Source organism: Cupressus sempervirens, chromosome 9 (assembly GCF_028749045.1).
Source record: "Cupressus sempervirens isolate cs-2001-9-10 chromosome 9, ASM2874904v1, whole genome shotgun sequence".
NCBI lineage: Eukaryota > Viridiplantae > Streptophyta > Pinopsida > Cupressales > Cupressaceae > Cupressus > Cupressus sempervirens.
The window spans coordinates 515,176,686-515,200,729 of NC_143126.1; the positions used below are offsets into that span (position 1 = coordinate 515,176,686).

General features: G+C 39.7%; 1 protein-coding gene across 1 annotated transcript in view; it reads right to left on the reverse strand.

Moving 5' to 3' along the window:
• Positions 1-24,044, reverse strand: part of LOC149539618 (UBQ, helicase-c and DEAD-like helicase domain-containing protein) — a 349,808-nt gene that overhangs the window by 138,547 nt on the left and 187,217 nt on the right. Inside the window, exons 17-20 of the mRNA XM_089800846.1 lie at positions 14,970-15,106; positions 14,663-14,822; positions 14,275-14,454; positions 14,006-14,122 (exon numbers count right to left, since the gene is read on the reverse strand). Coding sequence (XP_089656972.1) covers positions 14,006-14,122; positions 14,275-14,454; positions 14,663-14,822; positions 14,970-15,106 — 594 coding nt within the window. The remainder of the gene's footprint in view (positions 1-14,005; positions 14,123-14,274; positions 14,455-14,662; positions 14,823-14,969; positions 15,107-24,044) is intronic.

Below are 24,044 nucleotides of genomic sequence, written 5' to 3' on the forward strand. Positions count from 1 at the left end.
CTATCCCTTTGGCTCTTTGTTGGGCATAGTAGGGTTTTGGGTGCCCCTATTTTGTCCGACCGATGAACTCCCAATGTTGAGATATGGTTTTTGCCCATTGTATTGTTGGGATTTAATCATTCAATAGTTTTAGAGCCAAGTATCTCTAACTTGGCCTGTTTTGTTATTCCCCTCTCTTTCTCAGCGACGTTTCATTGGGAAGTTTTAGTTCTTGGTTGGATCCTTTTGGAATTCACTTTGGTTATGGTGGATGTGATCTCTACTGAGGGGGGATCCAGTTTTTTGGATCTATGGTTGTATATGGCTTCACTGAACCTTGTCTCTTCATGGTTGCCTTCTATTTTGATGCAAGTTCCTCGTGGGGTGGAGGCTTAGCTTATTTTGGATGCCAAGGTTGTGCTTAGGAAAGAATAGAAAACATCCTTTCCTTTTCTTGGTGAAAACAGATCTAAAGAAATTTTAAATATTGTAAATTCTAATTTATGTGGCCTAATTTCAGTGCCATCCCTAACTAGATTTTTGTACACTGTAAACTTCATTGATGATCACTCTAGGACAACTTGGATCTACTTCCTTATATCTAAAGAGTCATAAGAAGTCCTAAATAAGTTTAAAGAATTTTAAGCCCACGTATAAAATAGTTTTGGGAAAAGAATCCAAATCCTGAGATTGGACAATGGGGAGAATATACCTCTAATAACTTTCAAAAAAATTGCATAGAAGCAAGAATCAAGAGAGAATTTAGTGTCACATATAACCCTCAACAAAATGGGGTGGTCGAAAGAAAAAATAGAACAATTGTAAAAGCAGCAAGAGCTATGCTACATGATCAAAATCTCCAAACCTTCCTATGGGCAGAAGCCTCTAAAACTGTTGTTTATGTTCAAAACAGAAGCCCACTCATGTCCTTCAAAACATGACTCTCAAAGAAGCCTCCATAGGTGTAAAACCTTAAGTAAGTCACCTTAGGATATTTGGATGTCCTTTCTATATCAATGTATGCAAAGACAACTAAACTTGAGCCCTCGGACAAAAAAGGAATTCTCATAGGATAAAGTGAATCATCCAAAGCCTATTAGAATGTACATTCCTACACAAAAGCAAATTGAGGTTAGTAGAGATGTTATCCTTAAAGAGGACATTGTTTTCAAAAGTTCAAAAGGATCTCACATGGAAATTGAAGATGAACCTACTCAAGATATGGAAGGCTATTCTATTCATGCACTGTCGATCAACTTACATTTGTATCCTGTCATCTCCAATAGTAAATAATTTGGACTATGTTTGTCTTGAAATTTGTTATTCTCACCAAATTCAACTATTGTTTCTGATACAGACTAAACTAGGTGGTGTCTTGGGCCTGCCACACTTGATCCATACATGATTCACTTTCCTTGTTGATTTTGGAAATTGGATAGAGACATCACATTTCGAGCATTTTAAGTGCTTGGATTCCTGATTAAGAGATTGGAGTTTTCCATATGAACTTGCAAATCCCATTATGCTCCACTCTAGGTTTCATATGATGTAGAGAATCAAAAGGGAATTATGAAACTTTATTAATCCCGTAAATGCATGTTTTTGGTAGCATTTCGTCATTTCAACTATTCAAGTTATAATGGCACATAATTGCAATCTTTGATGGGATTTGGTAATTGCAACGAAGTTATAGCGGCCGTAAAGTTTCTACAAATTCTGTTATAAATCAGACTTGGATTATACCTTCTTCTAGTTTTATGCTTGCTGCAAATGATCTTCAATATACAGATTTGAGTGAATTGAGAAATATAATTCTGGAAATGTTTTTTATTTTCTGCAAGTCATCTTAGGGCAGTATTGATCAAGGAGCAGACTTATTATTTTGTGTGTCCTTAAACTTCAACCACACCCTATATTAATACATCAACCAAGGGGCAAGTCCCTCTAACGAACATGACCCTTCCTAGGTCGGCCCATTTTGCATTCTCATAATTGGCGAACTAAGAAGATAATGGTTTGTAGACAAACTTAACTAAGATTATTTAAGTTAAACATAGTTATCTCAAGGAGCCGCCAATCATGTCTAGACAAGAAGCAATAGGCCTTCATAAGGCATTTCATGCAAGATAATACATGTGTGAACTGCACAATCAGACCAATATGCTGAACAAAGTTACAGATTTAACACTCCCTCTTAATTTGATAATCATATTGAGAGATAACATATCTAGCATCATCAATTATGATGGATAAGCATAGATTGATACTTTGTTTCTATCTGAATCTTCTAAGCATGTGGTATCTTTAAACACATGATACTATGTCATAGTACTGTCCCTGTGATATAACTTATCACTGATACTAGTGATAACAGTATTTCAACGCAGACAATATACAAGATAAAATCCGAAAAATAATTAAATTCTTCATTTATCCAAGTTGTGACTCATAGGTACTGGTGGTCCTATATCACAACATGATCCTGAGTTCAAGATCTACTAGAACACAAGATAAAATCTGGAGAATAATTAAATTCTTCATTTATCCAATTTGTGACTCATACACATCGAAATTGTCTACATCGCAATGTGATCTTGAACTCGTCTAGATTTGACAATAGATCTCTATTGTACATCACACTATCTAAGAGACCATGACCTCTTAAAAATGAATACAAATAGTGAAGCTTATAACAGCCAATAGCCTGACATTTAAATTATTTCATTAATAATTTAAAGAATACAAAATGTTTCATAATTCAACCATACCAAGTCTTTTCCTAAAGTGATCTATCTTCACTCGAGAGAGAGGTTTGGTAAGAATATCTGTTGTCAAATCTAAAGTACAAATATATTCTAATTTTACAGTATTCTTGTCTACCATATCTCTAACATAATAATGGTAAGGAATTTCAATATGCTTGGACCTGTCATGGATATCTGGATTCACAGAAAGCTTGATGGAACTCTGATTATCACAATGAATAACCAAAGGACTTATGGCTTGACCAAATAATCCCACAAGTAACTTTTTAAGCCAAACTGCTTCCCGAGAGGCCATTGCTTCTGCAATGTATTCGGCTTCTGTGGAACTTTGTGCTACTAATGACTGCTTTATGCTTTATGCATATGCATGATATCATCGTTGATCCTAATCTGAAACAACATCCTGAAGCACTTTTTCTGTCCTCAACAGTTCCACCCCAATCTAAATCTGTGAATCCATGTAAATCCAAGTCAACTTTCTCATATTTGAGCACAAGGGTAAGAATGCCTTGTAAGCATCTCATAATGTGTTTGACTGCAACTAGGTGAATCTCCTTTGGCTCACACATAAACTGACTTAAGGCAATAACAGCATAGAAAATATCAAGTCTTGTATTTACTAAGCACATAACGGACCCAACATTTGTCGATAGAGAACAGAATCTATGGAAGGTGATTTTGCTGTTACTTCCTTAAGTTTATGTAGATTAGTCTCCATTGGAGAAGACATAGATCTGCAATTCCATATTCCAAATCGCTTCAAGATATCTAATGTATACTTTCCTTGATTAAGTATGATATTGTCAGAATTCTGCCATACTTCCAGTCCTAGGAAGTAATGGAGTCTTAAATCCTTCATTTCGAATTCTCCGATTAGATCTTTCTTACATTGATCTATAAGATGATCATCACTTGTTATTTGTAAATCATCAACATACAGTATCAAAATTAGCATATCATGTTTGTCCTGTTTATAATATAGATTTGGATCGGCTTCATTCTTGGAGAATCCTAAGCTGGTGAGATACTTAGCAAATCTTTCATACCAAGCTCTTGGAGCTTGTTTAAGCCCGTATAGAACTTTCTTAAGTTTACAAACAAAAACTTTAGGACTACGAGTTTCAAAGCCTTCAGGTTGCTCTAAATATACCTCTTTTGTAATCGTTCCATTCAAAAATGTTATTTTTACATCTATCTGATGTACTTTCCATCCCTTTGATGCTGCAATCGCTAGGACTGCTCTTACAAAGGTGTATTGAGTTACAGGAGCAAAGATTTCTTCATAATCAATTCCCTCTTTCTAAGAGAATCCCCTCGCTACAAATCTGGCTTTATATTTTTCAATGCTACCATTAGCAACATGCTTGATTTTAAATATCCACTAAGAAGAAACAACGGATTTCCCTTCAGGTCTAGGAGCAATTTCCCAAACATCATTGTTAATAATGGATTTGTATTCTTCTGTCATAGCATCCTTCCCAGCTATATGTTTAATAGCATCTGAAACATTCGTTGGTTCTGATTTAGATAAATCACTCATGTTTGTTGTATAACTAGAAAATCTTTTGGGCCTTTTTCTTTCTCTGAATGTTCCAAATGGTGCAGCAAAGTCTTGTGCTTCCTCTACTATCTTAATGGCCCAAAGTGGTCTTTTCTTTGGATTTTGAGTTTCCTCAAGATTAAGATCTTGAATTTCATTTTCAATTTCTTCAATGTTCTCCCTTTAAAACTCAAATTCAGTATTTTCTTCAGAACTAAGGGAGAGGGATCTTCAGAACTTAGGGCTCTTTTGAATGCTAAATCCTCTTTAAATATCACATCCCTACTAAGTTCAATGTTTTTTTGACCAAGTATAAAAATCCTATATGCTTTAGATGTTTCACTATACCCGACAATAATACCTTTCCTCCCGGAGGGTTCTAACTCGGTTCTCTTTTCTTTAGGAATGTGTTGAAAGATCCCTGATAGATGCCCTTGCTGATCTGTTGTAGTTTTTAAATTAATAAACTATATTTTCTTGTGATTTCTTTGATGGTCTTTGAGAATAGACAGAAGTTGCAGAAGGTTTTGTTTTTGTTTTGTGTTTTCTGATAGTTTTCACAATAGTAATGAATAATGAACAATAAACATGAGAGGAGACTGAAAATAAATAAGAACATAGAGCCAAATCAGAATTGCTATAAATCGTACCAGGCCGATTTCTGATTTATAAAGCCAAATAATAAATCCAATGCAATTCCAAGGAGCTTACATCCAACAGCTGCAAATGGCAACCGTAAGACTGCAAGGAATCACGTCCCAGCTGAAAGAATCAATCTATAACGCTGAAACCATAAATCTGCAACCTAAATCCACAATAAAGAATGGTACACTCTATCCCTGATAGCAACGCACACTGTTTGAAGAATCCAATGCCAATAACTGCTGAGGGCTACGTCTCAGCCAGTCTAGAACCTGGAGTTTGTGTCCCAGATGAAGAATTGCTCTCTCAGAGCCAATTCACAAAAACAAGTTTTTCAATATGCAAAAGATAATAAGAAATTAGGTCTTCATCTCCTTATATCCCCTTCCAACTGTAAATCGAACCGTAAAGGGAAATTACACTTTGCCCTTTAAATAAAATATAATAAAATAACATTTTCCCAATTAAAGTCGTCCATGCTATAGAAAAAACATTACTTTATTAAAATTCCATAGCTGAAGGCACCAAAAAGTCTACATATAGTAAAAATCATGTATAATAATTCGAGACCTTTCCAACGAGCTATAACACATAGGTGTACCTGATCAACTGAAGCCAAAATCCCCTTATTACTCCAAAATGGTTATATTATTAACCTTATTTTAATTTATTTAATCACCAACTTAAGAAATATTTAAATATATTAAAATATTTCCCAAATGGTCCCAAAAGGCCCAAAATGACCAATCAAACATGAATCTGACCTTGTCACCTGTCTATGACTAATGCCGGACAAGATCTGTCAACTGGTAGTACATCCCTAAAATCTAGGGATGCTCCTAAAAAGTAGGAGATAGCCCCAATCAACCAAAATTGAGTCCCAATGACTCCCCTGCTGTGTGCACCTCTAAGAGAACTGTCACTGAACTGGGAGTTCCTCCTAAAAAATAGGAATGCCTCCTAAAAAATAGGAGATGCACTCTAAGTCTCCAAAACGTTCGCCGAGGTCTCCAAATGCCTCCTAGACCACTCCTAGTCAATCCCTACAAATTAGGAATCCCTCATAAATTGTAGGAAACTGTTGTCTACTGCTCCAAACTACTTGGGAAGCTCATGCATGACTCTCAAAGTCCCTGGGTTGGTTTCCTCTACGCTCTGCTGACCTATGCGAACCAGATAATAGACCAACCCTGCTAGAAATGTTGTCACTAAGGAAGGGCAAAAATTGGGGACATGACATGTGTGTATATACAAAGCACCCAAAAATCCTAAGATGACTTATATTAGGTTTAATCTTAGTAAAATCTTATTCAAGAGTTTTATGTTTAAGGTAGGAGTGAGGACTTCTATTTTGAATATAAATAGCAATACAAGAGGCTTCTGCCCAAAGATAATATTCTAAGTATTGATCAAATATCATAGTTCTTGCTGCTTCTAAAATTGTTTTATTTTTCCTTTTTGCTACCCCATTTTGTTGTGGGTTGTAAGGAACGGTATACTCCCTTTTAATTCATGTTTCTTTACAAAACTCTTTAAACAAATCTGAAGTATATTCCCCTTCATTATCTATCCTAAGAATTTTAATTTTATGTCCCGATAGGTTTTCAGTTAAGGTTTTGAACTCTTTAAATCTCTTACGAATTTCTTTTTTTTCTTTACACTTTAAGAAGTAAATCCAAGTTTTCCTAGAGAAATCATCTATAAAGAGTATATAGTACAAGAATCTTCCAAGAGAAGGAACAGACATAGGTCCACACAAATCTGAGTGGATTAATTCCAAAACATTGTTAGATCTCCTAGTGCTATCGTGAAGTGGACTTTTGGTCTTCTTAACCAAAGCGCATCGTTTGCATATGCTTGAAAGATCTTTATTTAATTTCGGTAAACCAGTAACCATCTTCTCCATAGTTGATAAGGTTTTGAAATTTAGATGTCCTAACCTTCTGTGTCATATTTTGTTTATATCAGCAACTTCATGAATTAATGCTTGAACAGGTCAACTAGATTCTGTATTTAATTCATACAAGTATCCCTTTCTTTGACCAATCAACTTTAATTTCTTATATGAAGAGTTCTTAGACCAAGTCAATACTCTACCGTCAATGAAAGCAACATTATGTCCATCATCTTCAAGTGTTGTAATGGAGATTAGATTCCTTTTTATTCCTGGTACATAGAGTACTATTTTGAGATGTAGAACACTACTCAACTTTAGTTTTAGGGTACAATCTCCTATTACTTTGACAGAATGAGTTGAATTATCACCGATGGTAACTTTGCCATCAACTTCTTCTAATATAGAGTCTAGTGCTTCTTTGTATCCTCTAATATGTCGGAATGATCCACTATCAATCACCCATGCCTTGCTTGATACTTCATTTGATAGTGCCGAATACAATACACGATTCTCATGACTAGTCATCTTCTTTCCTAGTAATGTTTGTACAATTCACTTGCTATATAGAATTCTCGAGGCAATTAGATTTGTAGTGTCCAAAATTTTTGCATTTGAAGCATTTTATTTTGGATAGATCTTTCTTAGATTTGTCATTCTTTTGATTACACTTCTTCTCGAAATGCTTCTTCTTACCTTTATAGCAATTTGTGTTGAGAACATTAAGTTCTTCGTCTTCAATTTTCAACTTTCCCCCTTAAGTTTTCTGGATATTGAAGTCAAGATAATTGTCTCTAGCACTTACTCCTTGTGCGAATGTTTCCCATAAATCTGGTAATCCATCTATAGCCATCAATGTTAGTTCTTCGTCATCAATTATGGTTCCTATACCTACAAGTTCATCTCTTAGACTAGCAACCCTTAGGAAGCAAGAATTCATCAATTGTCCCTTCTTTATCTATATATGATTTAGTTGCCTTTTTAGTGTGATGACTCTGGTTGCATTGTTAACCTCATATGCATTCAATAATGCATTCATCATATTAAATGTTGTTTGATGTTTCATTAGCATGGGTACTATTTCATTTTTTACTCCATCTAATATGATCTGCATGGCTTTACTATTTCCTTTACTCCAAATAGTTTTATTAGGTTCAACAGCAGATTGTTTGGATGCTGAATCAACGAACTGTTTCACATCATTTTCTTCAAGAATCATCACGATTCTAAATTTCCAAGCATTGAAGTGTTCTTTCCCATCAAACCTGTCCTCGGGTCTGATTGTGTATGTCATTGAAGATAGAAGACTGATGCTAGATATATTAAGTCTCATCATTTAATTTGCAAAGTCCAGGTTCGACTACCAGAGCTCTGATACCATGTAAAGTTTCTACAAATTCTGTTATAAATCAGACTTAGATTATACCTTCTTCTAGTTTTATGCTTGCTGCAAATGATCTTCAATATACAGATTTGAGTGAATTGAGAAATATAATTCTAGGAATGTTTTTTATTTTCTGCAAGTCGTCTTAGGGCAGTATTGATCAAGAAGCAGACTTATTATTTTGCATGTCCTTAAACTTCAACCACAACCCATATTAATACATCAACCAATGGGCAAGTCCCTCTAAGGGACATGACCCTTCCTAAGTCGGCCCACTTCGCATTCTCATAATCGGTGATCTAAGAAGGTAATGGTTTGTAGACAAACTTAACTAAGATTAGTTAATTTAATACTTAAAACACAATTATCTTGAGGAGCCACCGATCATGTCTAGACGAGAAGCAATAGGCATTCATAAGGCATTTCATGCAAGACAATACATGTGCAATCTGCACAATCAAACTAGTATGCTGATAAAAGTTACAGATTTACCAGAGGTAACATCTTTTATTGGTCCAACATGTCGAAGAGGCGCAACAAAGTTAAATTTGGCTTTTGTTTAATTCAATTGTGCCACTTATAACACTAAAAAACACTAGGGTTTGACACTCAAATCTCATGAACCAACTTTTATTGTCACACTTCCCATATGAATTCTACCATTGCACTCAAAAAACCAAAATGGAATGCTTTACTACCAAATCATCCAAATTTGAGTTGGATATTTGTAGAGCCAAATTTTTTTCCTAGGACCCCAAACATAGCTTTGTACAAAATTGTTCAAGAAAAGAATTAAAGTACTAACGATAAATGAAAAAACTTCTAAAGTACTTCACAAACCTTAGCATTAATAGCTAAGACATTGATTTTAAGCGCTCAAAATGCCATTTTTCGAGGGATTGAGCCACCTATTTGTACCACCTCATGGACTAAACACCAACCAATCTCTAGCCATAAGTAGCTAAACCTTAAACCCTTGCAGCCAAGACTCTCCCTCCAAGCAGCAGTTTGTTAATAACCGATCAAAATTAACAAAGAACCATCTCCACTACCACAAGCTCTACTAATCATTACAAATCATTTCAAATTTTATGTTTTTTCATCAAGACAAAACTACCACTCTCAACAATAGCCCAGTAGTTGAAAAACCAACCCTAGGAAAGTTGGTGTATTTGCTTTCCTGGATCTTCAGGAAGATTCATAATCTTCGATTTCAAGAAGACTTCGTCATGTCAAAGAACATTATTCTTTTCTCAAATCCTTTGTGTGTGCACGCACGTATGTGTCTGTGCGCGTGAGCGTGTATGTCTGCATGTGTGGGTGTGTCGGCGTATGCGTGAACATGTGTGTGCACGTACATGTGTGTGTGAGAGAGTGTGTTTGTGCGTGTGTCTGTATCTGTGTTTTAGTGCATGTATGTGTGCATGTGCGTGTGTATGCATGTGTGTGTGTGTTTGTCCTTGTGTCCGCACGTGTGTTTGTGTTTGTGGCTGTGTTTGTATCTATGTCTGTGCCTGTGTCTATATCTGTGTCTGTGTTTGTGTCTATGTCTGTGTCTGTGTGTGTGCATCTCTGTGTGCGTGCATGTGCATGTGTGTGTGTGTGTATCTCAAAGTCAACTTCCTATTGAAGAGAGGGTATACCTTCTAATTCCATAAAATGGGTGGTTTGCTTCAACATGTAATTAGTGACAGCACACCACTGACTGGCAAAGGGGAATCCTCAAGACATGCAACCAATGCTTCTAGAAATGGTCAAGTTGAATGATGATAATGCCATTTACACTACACAAGAAATGCCCAACATAGATAGCAACTTGTTGCTAGACATTTACAGAGGAAAATCCCAAAGTAGCTAAGATGTAAAGTTGATGAATGACCTCTCTGACAATTTTATTACTCATCTCTTCTGAAGGGAGAAAGCAAGGGGGTGCATCTAAGTTACACTTAAAAATGATGGGATACAATCAATAGAGATGTCTATGGATTGAAGGATTGGATTAGTCTTGAAATATCACAACACCAGAATCTAGCGCGGCTAGAAGAGGCAATCTTGTTTTTATAAACAAACTACCAATTGGTATCTCCCATGGACTAAAGATGAATCACCCATGTGTTTGAGTCTGTAGATGAAGAAATGATCTTGAATGAATATTCAAGGAGAAGCTATTGGGTGGTTTTATATGTCAAATGATAAATTGAGGAGTTATACACTGCGACTCAAAAACGACTAAAGCAAGAGATTGTGGACCCATTTGTACAATCACAAAAAAAAGACTGCAAACTAGGAAATCAAATCTCAAAACCATAAAGCAAAGTAAGCACAATAACTCCATTGAATGGTTATCTTAAAAATTTATATGAAAGTACTAGCACTGTACTCCAACAATGAAACTAAGGTAAATCCCTTACAAAGATACATTTAAGAGGCATGTTTTAAATAGAAGGATACTCTATTGAACATGATTCTGAAAACTAAGTACAAGCCTGAGTTATTTACATAAATTTACAGTAAGAAAAACTAAACTTGGATACAAAACCATTGGAGTTGTTAAGGACTATTACCTTGGTTATTTGATTGTTCCGATAGGATTTCTTTAATGATTTCATAACAAGAAAGGCATCTAAGACAATGATAGATCTATGCGTATGTTTTCATCAACCATCAATTTCGTCCACATCAACTAGTGCCAATTCTTTAAAATGACTAGTACAATACCAAGCCCAAAATAACCTTTGATTATTAAAGACATACACCATACAAAAATAAAATAGCTAAGAGTTGTATAAACAAAGATCATAATTTAACTATGAAATGACAGTAAAACACTATAGAATCCTCATAAAGCTCTTATACTTGCTTGTATAATATTTTCCTAGGTCAATGACCAACCTTAGAAGCACACAACTAGTGAAAAAGAACTAAACCACAAAATAGAAATATAAGCGTCATATGATAAGATAAATTTATTGATGTTCTACAAGAGAGCACCAAACGAGTCTAAGGGGCTAAACGCATACAACCAAGGAGACAACGAAACAATAGCAGCACCAAACTGTGTCTAGGAAAGAGAAAGCCAAGAAAACAAAAGAAAGCAGAAGAGAAGGACGACCACAGAGGCAAGGACTAGGGGTCCTTCCTCGATGGAAAGAAGTCCAACACCAAATGGTGCATACCAGGGCGGCCAAGGGCCCTAGTCTATCTCTGAATATCGCTAGAGGAGTGATTATGTCGACTTAACTCCTTGTAGGGTCTGACAAACCTAGAGTGACAAGTGGTTGGAGCGTTGGGCAACCACTTCTTACCGCAAGCAGGAGGCGAGGATGAGAAAAAGGTCGTGATAAGATGATTAGAGGCCTGGTGTTATGGGAAAAGGAGCTATAGAGTGTGGTCACGGAGTTGCAACGCCTCTCGAAGGTAAAGCATGAGGCACCTCTGATCCATGTATTTGAGAAAAGTGGAGAGGCAATGACACTTTTTGAACAAACAGTGGAATCTTCCTCTAATCTCATAGTAGATGGGGCACTAGAAAGCAAAGTGGATTTCCATTTCGGCCTTGGCCAAAGGACATAACCGGCAAACCCATTCCTATCTATCAATGTGGTGATTAGTTTAAATCTAAAGCATGTCCAACACAAAAGGAACCTAGGTTGATACATAGGGTGTGGCTCCAGCACCAAAACAAATAGCCAAGGCATGTAAAATCCCATCCTACATATCTAAAAAGTGCTCCACATATAAGGCCATCTGTGGACATAAACCCCCTTGGGGGGTTACTCTAGGCCGTGAAAATGTAATGTCTGTAAATGTCCAATCTGACATGCTTGTTCAACTCTTCTTGCCAAGGAAGGAGGTGAGCCAAAGCGTCCAACGAAAACTTAAAGGGGGGAAGGCGATCAATCGCAACCCTAACCAATCTCAACAAAGTAGCGGATAGAGCATACCAACAACGAGTACTGGTGGTAGTGTCCAAGTCAACGACAACAACAAAGGAGCAATTGGCCAGATAGCAGTAATGATCACAACCATCTACAAAGTCCACATAACCGTAAAGGCGGTGAAGAAACCAGTACAAATCAAAGATGACCCCAAGCCTGAAAGGATGCACACCAAACTCGACAAAGATAATACTGTATAGGTGGATTGATGACATCTGATGATACGCCGAAGGAAAAGTGTCTAAACCCGCTCAATCGAGGCCCAATCTGAGTCTAGGAGGGAGGGACCCTACACCACAGAACCATAAAGCACGGTAGGTCTGACAAAGGAGTCTAGGAGGGCCAAGTTAGAATATGTGTTCTAAAATTGTTGTCTAAAGCACTGCCTCTCCAACATGGCAATGGAGCGTAACCCTTTGCTAATCCTGGGCTCGATGGCTGATGTCAAGTTGAAGGGGGGTTCGATGAAATTAACCCCGAGATAAGTATAAAATGAAGCAATCTCAACCTCCTAGCCCTAAAAGTAGAATTGGAGATGTGAGGTCTTCAAACAGTTGAGGACCATGACCCGAGTCTTACTCAAGTTCACAAAAAGATGCAAGGCGATCAAGAAGCCTCTCACAGCCTCTAGAGAGGAGGCCAAAAGAACCACATCATCTACAAAGCAAAGGATAGAGATCAAATCCTGGTGCAAGTAACAACCATCCCCGAGAAGCGTGGAGTCTCTGAGAAATGCCTTGAGCTCATCAATATAGATGCCAAATAGAGTGGGTGACAAAGGGCAGCCTCGCTTCACACCAATGGTGCTCCAGTTGGGATCGGAGAAACCCTCGGAAGTTCTAAACCTGCCCAAAACAGTCTCGTAGAGCCTCATAATAGCTATCAGTAAAATCTCCAGGGTCCTGATGTCTCTAAGCCTCTGGAAAAGGGCCATCCGAGGAATGCAATCAAAGGCCTTGCGAAAGTTTACAAACAACATTAGACTTTCACTGAGCGGTGTCGGCCCTCCTCAATAATAGCCTGTAGCATCAAGATATGGTCTATGGTATGGAAATGTGTCTGAAACCCCGGGTAACCCCTAGCACAATAAAGTCTCCTGTCGAGCTCTCTAGATAAGATAGTGTTTAACATTGTGGCGTAAAGCTTGGCAAAGGTGTGGCTAATCATTATGGTCCTGTAGTTGCCCAAGTCCGAAGTAACCTAGGCCTTATGTATCAAATAGATAACATGCCTCAACCAAGGTTGAAGAGCGTGAGGAAGGAATCCAAGACAAAGATACCAAGCTTGAAGAGTTCAGCCTGGAACCCTTCCTCATCTGCTGCTCTGCTACATCCCATAGATTTGATAGCCTCGTAAATGCTAGTGGGAGTGAATAAGTGTCATTGAGGAGGAGGGGTGAGGTGGATAGAGGGCTGGCCGAGAATATCGTAAAGAGAGGAGGTATGGGTGATGAGGGAACGGAGGTCAAGGGTGGAAGGATGGAGGGGATGGCGGGGAAACAGGGTGTGCTAGAAAAGCTTGGGATTGTGAATAAGTGTGTTGCAAAAGGATCCGCACTGGAAAGTGATGAACAACCATTTCTTATAGCGAAGGAAGCAGTGGTAGGAAAGACGCAGCCAAGGGTAAGTGTCGGAATCAGCAGAAAAGGCACAGTGCAAGGAGTGGTGGAATCACAAAAAACACAATGATTTTTAATACAAGGAATTGACATATTGGTATATCTAAGATAGTTTGAAATTCTCCTACAATGCAATAAGAAGGATAACCAGTAATGCACATTTAAAATTTAAAATATATCAAATGTAAGAGAATACAAAAGTCTGAAATTTCTTGAATCAAGAATGCTTATATTTAGTAGCATACCTCGAAGAATGCTTTGCTCTCTTCAATTTCTTCTATTACTTCATTTGTAGACTGATCTATTATACTGTACTTCTCTGGATCTATTGCCCGAATACTGACAGCATAGGAAGGGTGTTTCTGCTTATCAAAAAATAACCCAAATTTTAATGTATATTTTGTATTTCGAAAACAAATATTACAATGATTATATTGGTGAGTACAAGTACATACTATAAAAACTGATAAAAGTATCATGCAATGCTTGATAAGAAAAGCAAAGCAAATCCTACCTCCTGCCCAATGTAGTGTAAAGACCGATCATTTGGTACGCCATTGGAATGCCTACTTAAATATCCTTTTTGGCTAAGATCCAATATAGCATCACTTAAAACAGAACCAAAATACTCTTCATCGTGGTCCATGTGAATAGGGTATTCAAAAGCAGCACAAGCTAGATGTTGTTTTACCACCTGTATCATATCACAATCCAAAATAAATAAATAAAAGCAATTTCCCGATCAAACCAATGCATAACATAGCTACTAAGAATAAGTCGTGCATGATGAATGCACTTTGTCATTTTACGTGTCTTTTCCAGTATAAATTGTAACCACAAGATGAAGGATCTAGATTTAGTGCATCACCAAAACTAATTCAAATTTTGTTTTGAATATTAACCTGTTTGTTATAAGCATCCACTTGGCAATGTTCTATTGGTCTTGAGAATAGTTTATTAGGGTATCTCATGAAGTGTTGATCTAGTGGTCCGTCAAATCCCACATAAATAGACAAGGAGGGTTTTTCCCTCCTCCCTGCTCTGCCAGCTTGCTGCCACAAACTGTAATCAAATATACAAATTGAATTACGAGATATACTCAATTGGAATTTAAGATGTGAACCAAAAACAATAAAGCTATTATTTACAATTAATAAGATATAATTTCTTTGAGAATCAGCCCCTAAAAAACCTAGGCAGATTACTAACCTTGCAACACTGCCTGGAAAGCCAAGGTGCAAGGTTACATCAAGGCTACCCACATCAATTCCAAGCTCTAAAGCATTCGTTGCTGCAACTCCTCGAAGGTTTCCTCCAAAGAGATCAGTCTCAATCTTTCTCCTGTCCTGTTTATCCAGTGCACTGGTAATTATATGGAAACATAAGTTTTAAAACTCCAGAGGTACAAACAACACCAATGTTTAACCAGTTTTCCTTGAATTACTGAATCCTAAATCTAGACGAGACCAAAACATATAATTATCCTCAACTGAACTTTCCAATTTATTTTTCTTTTATCCCTTCATTTTGACTTACCAGGACTGTCTGGTTTTAGGAAGAATCAATGCATGGCTATTTTGAAGTGTTTGTCTCGAGGTCATTGACTCGATAGCAGAGCTTCATGTTTTACAAATTAAACAGGTTCGCTTGGCTCGACCCCTATGTTTCATTATTTGTTGTTTTATAGATATTAGAAGTAATCAGAACAGGCCACATAAATGTATTACTAAGGGCATAAAGATTGCAAAGGATAAGCTCATCTGGAGTTACTGGCACTTGCTTGTGGGAAAATTGTCCCTTCCAACCAAGCTATAAATTGAATCATCAAAAATAGCCCAAGCTAGCTATTGTGATCATTTTCTTCACCTTCTGAATTGAGAATTCTGTTCATTCTACTGATCCAAGGGTTTAAACACTCAGCTGCTTTTAGAAATCTTTGAGGATAAAAACTGTCTTGGATTTCTATTTTCAACATGAACACAAAACCCCCATCTCTAGCATTAGCAATTCCATAATTAGGATCGCATGATAGACTGAGTTAAAGATCTGTGTGTTACATTAAAGTTTAGTAAAGTTTCTTAGAGAGTGCCAGTCTTTTTCAGAAAGGGAACTGACAGTGGTAGTGAGTATTGGAAATCAAGGTGAAAATAAAGGAACTCCACAGGTGCAATTATAATTTTCTAGGTCTCCAAACCTCTTTTAAAAGTCTTCTATTTTTGGATTGCTATTTTTGGAAGGCATCAATTTTAATTAAGCTCGATATCCAAAAGGTTGAGATTATTCTGGTATGATCAGAATTCATATTTGGATCATTTTTGTATATTCCAATACTCGGTGGTTTTACAGAAATATTCTTATTTTTTATTTTAAAAGTAACTCATTTAGTTCAGAAGAAAATTAATATTCTGGTCACTTTATTAAGAGACAATTATAAATATGTATCTTTCCTACAAAAGTTGTTAATGTACCATCTAGGAAGCTCCCAAGAGTTTGCAAAAGGAGATTGAAAGAAATGATTTCCTTGTTCTTGATATTCTTAGCATTTGATATTTTGTTGAAATCCAAATTGTGTGTTAGCCGACTGGATGGTTCCAACGGTGTTTTCTATTTTGTAGCCGACGGGTAAATAGTTTGTAGCGGATGTAATATTGTGGCCGACAGACTCCCTCGGGAAGGTTCGGCGATAGTATTTATAGCCCGTCTGGGATCACTATAAAGCATCAATCATCTGCTATTGCGAATATTATGAAGCCTAATGTATGTTCTGGCATATGCGAATATTATTCTGCTATTATTGTCTATATGCATTGATTTCTTTACCTGTACAACAAACATTTGGCGCCGTTGCCTTATGAATCTGGAAGGTGGGAGGAATGAAGATTAATGCCAAATCAGCTTAACAAGGATCGAAATAAGGCGAAGGGAAAAGATGGAATCCGTACTGCGCAAGACAATTTAATTCTGGCACAGCAAGCCAAACGCCGATGAAGATTTCAGAAGATTGCCGACGGACACCGGAGCGCGGAAGAATTGTTGGAGGAGACTCGGCAGCGGGTGGAATTGGTGGAAGAAGCACGGGAGGAGTTCTTGAACTTGTGTTCGCCAAAGGAGGAAAACTCTGACGGAAGAGCATCAACTTGCACGTCTCGTAGTGTCGACGGAGCACGAGCGTGGAGTGATCTCTTCGTCCAGGATAGACTTCCACGGGAAACAATTTCTAAGGATCCTTCTTCTTCACCAAGGTTCGCAGCTGTCGACACCTCCAGTGCGGAAGTGCAGACCGTCGGTGTGGAAGTTCAGACTACTAGTGTGGGAGTGATGCAGGAGCATCCAGAGGTATAAGGGCAATCCTGTGTCACCCAAAAAATATACTTAGACTTAGTTTCTGTTTCATGTGTTTTCATTTTTGGATACCCATTTGGGTCAAATAAAGGTTCCAACTCTCACAGTTCCACCATCAGTGTTTGTGTAAATCCCGAAAAAATAGGAGTATGTAATTGAGCCATCATTTTGGTGAACTAGGAGGTGTAAATTGGCTAGATGAATGTAATTGTAATTTAGAGCATTCCAGAAAAAGAATCAGGTCAAAAGGCCCCACGGTTTGAGAGTTATTGCAGTTTTTCGGGTTGTGGAGACCTCTTAAGAATGCTTCAAAGTCAAGTTAGGGGCATTAAATGACCTCGAAAAAGGCTAACAAATGGGGGACAAGCAAAGCTCGTCCATAAGGCTATAGAGCGCTTCGAGAGCTTTCCGAAAATGTAAACGGTTCGTCAATCGGAGCTATGGTTCAAAAGTTATGCCTCCCGGAAGCTCGGTGACCGTTTCTGGATTCTTCTAGATTTGCGCCGACTTCTAATGCAGCTTTTGGAACCTTCTATTTGATCGGTGGATGCCTACTAGCACTTTCTAGAATGTACTCCTAGTCCTTAACCCTCCAGGGTCTATTTAAGGAGATTTCTGGCATTGTAAAAGGCAATTCGGAGTGGAGTTTGAGAGGAGGTACTGAAAGGAGAAATTATCTCCACATTTATGCTATTGTAAGCCCTTAGGGCATGTTTTGAAGTTTATTTTCTCTGTACTGAATGTACTAGCTTATTTTTCAGTTAATACAAATTCCCTTTTCTGTTGTGTCCATTCTGTTCTTGGGCTGTGTCCCCATCAGGGAGTGCCGATTGTCGATGTAGGAGTACAGACCTCTGGTGTGACAATGCAGACCTCCAGTGTTGTGATGGCGGGACCCAAAGAGAAGCTGCCAAAATTTGAAGGCAATGGTACAGCCGACCCCATCCGACATTGTAAGACATGTGAGACGATCTGGCGGGCAAATGGAATCACAGATGCCGACGAATGGGTCAGGCAATTTCCGGCAACCCTACGAGGTGTCGCGATTGATTGGTTTTCGGATATGGATCCGCAGAAGCTGGATACCTGGGATAAGATTAAAAAGGAGTTCCTGGCGGAATTTAAACTCTTACGGGACGATAATGAAATCGTAGCAAAGATTTCCAATACGAAACAAGGGAAGCACGAAACTGTCCGCGTCTACGCCAGAAGATTAAAAGACTTAATAAACAAAATGGAAAGCAAGCCGGTAGACGGATTGCAAAAAAGGTGGTTTGTGGACGGCCTACGCTCGCAGTTGCGGAGGAAAATGAAAATTGTGCCACCGTCGTCATATGTGGATGCTTATAACAGAGCACTGGACCTTGAAAGTGCGCACAAGACAAAGAAGAAGAAAACTAGCTCCTCTGACTCTGATGACGACGAATCTGCTGGAGATGATAGCAGCGACGACGAAGGTAGTAGCAAAAAGGTTCGTGCCTTACAGAAGGATATGGTTTGAATGATGGAGTTTAAAAATATGCAAAAGGAGCCAAAACGTAGTGAACTGTAGTGCACGGAATGTAAGACCGACGGTCATACTAAAGGATCATGTCCGAAGAACCAATTCTGTGACATCTGTCAGATCATGGGACATTTGACAAAAGACTGCCCCTTTAACATGAAAACAAGAGGATCTCCGCAGGTGCTTCTCACACAGGAGGCTTCCCCGTCAGGTGGTAACGGAAACACGAATGCCGCCGACGCTACATCTGGAGGATACAGGAATAATCGGCGTGGATAGAATAACAACAACAATAACAATACCAATACGAGCAGAAGCCGGATCTAGTATGATGCAAACGGGGGGCCGATTATTCAATGCCGAGCATGTAACTTGTGGGGGCATTTTGCGCGGGAATGTCCAATAGCAAATACACCTCAACTATTGTGCCGATGGTGCGGACCCAGCGATCACGACGACTCAAAATGTCCAAAATCCGGAATGAACTTGATCACTATTGGAGCGGATGTGGAAGAAGTTCTGGCAATTACGCGGCAACAAGAAAAAGAATACCCGGACCCCACCGAAGAAAAGAAGAAATTTGCGACAGCACAAGCGGAGGTTGGAAAAGTATCTCAAGCAGTAACACCTCCGGACACCGCCAGCACTTTAGCAAGGAATTCCGCAGAACAAAACATAGTACGACAAATTTTGCAAACGGAGGTGCAAGTAAAGGTAAGTGATTTGCTTCTCACCATGCCCCAACTTCAATCTGCTCTTTCAAATATGGTAGGAGAATCAAGCCTCGAGAAGGAAAAGTCACCGGGAGAACCGAGTCGACGAAAAGAAAAGGAAATTGTTACGGGAGGAAAAAATCAAATGTTGCTGGCGCTGACATCCGGACGGCACCCTGCAGTTGTCAAAATGGGGATACTTGGACATGTTCTCACAGACACCATAGTGGATGGAGGGTCCGGCGTAAATGTATTGCCAGAAGAAACTTGGAAGAAACTTGGACAGCCAACATTGTGGCCTCCAAGATTTCAGCTGTTGACTGCCAATCAACATGGCATTAAACCACTGGGGATTCTCATGGCACAGCCGGTAACCATTGGCACCCAGTCGTTCTTGATGGATTTCGTGGTGATTCCGTTGAAAAGGAAAGGCTATGACGCCATCCTGGGCCGCGGGTGGCTTATCGAAGCAAGAGCTCGACACGACTGGAAGAACACTTTATCCCTCGAAAGTAAAGGCCGTCGATTCGTCATTGATCTGCATACCCAAATGGTAGGGGAAGAGGCCCTCTCGTCAGATTCTGAGGGAGAGGAGGATGAAGGGTAGACGACGGATGGAACCGGATCAGGAGGGCGTCCTCCGATTGGACGGGGGAACAACGGATGACGACTTGGATTCCGTCAACGGTCTCTACCACTGGCAAATGGAGGACTATGAATTATTTCACAGCTGCAATGTTCTGTCAATTGAGAACGAATATCCGAAGGAGTTTAGTGAAGTAAAGGAGGGGGAGGCACCGTTGGATGTTACACCCGCCCATGCATTCAATAAAGGAGAGACAATCAAGTACAATGAAGCTACGCTGCAAACGATGAATTTGGGGGATGAGGCAGAGCTGAAGAACATACTAGTCGGAGATAATTGGGATCCAGTACTCAAGGCCGCGGCATTCAAGATATTTATGGACTACAAGGATGTGTTTGCATGGACATACAAGGACCTCAAAGGAGTACCGCCGGAATTGTGTGTGCACCGCATCCCACTAGTGGAAGGAGTTGTACCTGTACGAAAGCGACCCTACAGAATGAACAAGAACTATGTCGCACGGGTTACGAAGGAAATCAACCGAATGCTGGAAGCTGGCATTATCTTCAAGGTACAGACCAGCGAATGGGTGTCACCGATAGCCATTTCATTGAAGAAGGATACTATTCAGATCCGAATATTCGTTGATTTTAGATGCTTGAATGCAGTGACGATCAAAGATCCTTTTCCGATTCCTTTCACAGATAGCATTCTGGAGGAGGTTGCAGGACATGAAATCTACTCTTTTATGGACGGGTTCTCCGGATACAATCAGATTTCTATAGTGGAGGAGGATAAGTTGAAGACAACGTTTGTTGTCGAAGATGGGGTTGACGCGTACAACCGGATGCCTTTTGGGTTGTGTAATGCACCGGCCACATTCCAGCGGATTATATTGCATATCTTCGACAGGATGTCTGTGGGAAATTTCAAAGCCTTCATGGATGATTGGTCAATATTTAGCACAGAGGATGGACACCTAGCAGCACTTGGTGAATGTATGGAGAGATGTCGCAGAGCCCGACTAGCGTTGAATCCCAAGAAGTGCAGATTCATGGTTCCGCACGGAAGACTGCTTGAACACATTGTCTGTAAGGAAGGGCTAAAGACGGATCCCGACAAGGTGAGAGTCATTCTTGAAATGCAGCCATCTACTAATGTGACGGAGGTAAAGTCTTTTCTCGGGCATATAGGTTATTACAAAAGATTTATTAAAAATTTTGCCAAGGTGTCCCAACCGTTAGATAAGCTAACCTGCAAGGAGGAATCATTTAGATGGGATAAAGAGCAAGACAAAGCATTTGGAGGGCTAAAGATACGACTGGCTACGACACCCATCCTGGCATATCCGGACTGGAATAAGGGGTTTCATGTTCATGTGGATGCCTCCAACTATGCGATCGGCGCGACCTTGGCACAGACTAGTAATCACAACCTGGATCATCCAATATACTTTGCCAGCCGGTTGCTCTCAAAGGCCGAGCAGAACTACAACACGACTGACAGGGAAGCATTGGGAATGGTTTATGCTATGCAAAAATTTCGTCATTATTTGCTTGCTACACCGTTTGTGTTTTATGTTGATCACCAAGCCCTATTGTACATGATTAATAAACCCATTATCCAAGGGAGGATCAGCAGATGGCTACTACTGTTGCAGGAATTCACTTTCAAAATCATTGTCCGGCCAGGAAAGAAACATGTCAGTGCCGACCACCTGTCGCAGATCAAAACAGGGGAACCAGCGGATGGTGTGAATGACGACTTCCCTGACACACAGCTGTTTCAAATTGGGGTACTGCTGGAATGGTACAGGAGTATTGGCGAGTACCTGTCAACAGGACAGTTTCCCACAGGGATGTCACCGAGTGATAGGCGCAAGTTGATAATCAAGAGTCATACGTTTCAATTGATCAATGGATTGCTCTATAAAATGGGGCCGGATCATATTCCTCGGCGGTGTGTATTGGAAGAGGAGATACCGCAAGTTTTAAAAGAAGCACATGAGGGTCCCGCGGGAGGCCACATGGGACCGACACCACTGCACGGAAGATATTACTCGCAGGACTCTGGTGGCCGACGGTGTACAATGATGCATGGGAATGGGTCGTCGGATGTGACACTTGCCAACGGGCCGGGAAGCCGCTGAAGAGGGATTTCATGCCACTTCAACCCTCTCATTCGCAGGAACTTTTTGAGAGATGGGGATTAGATTTCATTGGACCACTGAGGGTGAGCAAGACTCGACGGTGCCGGTACATCATTGTTGCAACTGCGTACTTGACCAAATGGGTGGAGGCACGTGCATTACTAGATAACTTGGCCGTCAGCATTGCGAAGTTTATTTATGAACAGATCATCACCAGGTATGGAATTCCATTGCAATTAACAAGTGATAGGGGAGGTCATTTTGTTAATCATCTTATTCGACTACTCACCACTCAGTTTAAGATTTATCATTCACTGTCGAGTCCATACTATCCAAGAGCAAACGGACAGGCAAAGGCCACCAATAAAATTCTAGTATCCATCATCTACAAATCCTGCGCGGTGGAAGGTGCCGATTGAGAGAACTTACCCGCTGCCTTGTGGGCGTACCGCACGGCGTACAAGGTGACGACAAGGCACACACCATTCCAATTAATGTTTGGACAGGAAGCAGTAGTCCCAGCGGAATTCATGATTCCGAGTCTCCGAATAGCATTGGAAAACAAATTGGCTGATGACGGAAGCTTACAAAAGCGATTGAATAATTTAAATAAACTGGAGGAGAAACGGTTGTTGGCACAGTGGGCGACGGAAGTGGCACAGAACAGACGCAAGCTCTGGCATGATAAGCATCTGAAACATAGCAGATTCCAGTCGGGACTATTAGTACTGAAGTATGATGGCCGTAATGAAATCAAGCCAAGAAAACTGAAAGTGCGATGGATTGGACCATATCACATCCGAGAAATTGGCGACACTGGGGCAATCAAACTAGCGACCTTGGACGGACAGGAGATGGCTCAGTCAGTTAACAGATCTAAGTTGAAACTATATCACGCAAGAAAGTTCTCGCCGTCGTTAAATCCTCCATCGTCATCATTACAGGACTCTCTGGCGGCGACGTCATCTAGAGGTACCTATGCTATTTGATGTGTTAGAATAGAGAGCAAAAATTAAAAAAATTAAAATATATATATATATATATAAAAAAAATAAAAAATAAATTAAAACAAAAAAAAAGGGCCCCGCGGACAGAAAGGCCCATAGACTGAAAAGCCTCGCGGGCAACAGCCTGTCCACGGGCAGAGTCAAAGACCCCGCAGGCAACAGCCTGTCCGCGGGAGTGAAGCGGAAGGTCCCTGCGGACAGTCTGTCCACGGGTTGTTAAAAGCCCCGCGGGCAGATGTCCACGGGCATAAAACTTTACTAAAATTCTCTGCTGAAAATAAAAGCCCCACGGTATAATCCTCTGTTCAAAATGATAATGCCCTCCGCCAAAGCAAGCCTTGCGGGCTTAAACATATTTTGCACTAAAAATCTCCTCAGCGGGCAGTCTCCACCGGCAAGAACTCCGTCTGATATTGCATGAATGCACTGCTCGACGTTCCTAAATCCATCACTATTACAAGCTCAACGGAATGAAAGGAATTTGGTTTTAAAATATACAGATTACACAAGTTTGAAAGAAATGCCTCAACCGTTGGTGAACTTGAAGGCCCGCAACATTTAATTATATAAGTTTTACTGAAGCTCTGCAATATCTGGATGGACTTAATAGTTCACGACTACAGAAAATGGCCATCTACATCATTTGGATATATTTGTCTAATACGTTGTTCAAAGATCGACTCGACGATGACGGCATCAAGATTCTAAACTAGAGTGAGCATTTTTTGTACTGTTTTGAAGGATATTGAATAGCTGCGTAAGGTTTGGTCCGTGCTCATGTTCTCATCCTATAGAAGTAAAAAGAAGAATGCAGTGCATGTTTAGGGCAGTTTTGTGACAACGCAGGGAGATTTTGTGCATTCATCACAACAGCAATATAATTGTGGAGTTCACATTCTCCTCCAGACGGGATTCCTTGCCAGATACTCTAAATACACTTTGCACATATTTCTCTTCCTCTCGGCCTGCAGGGGATTGGACAG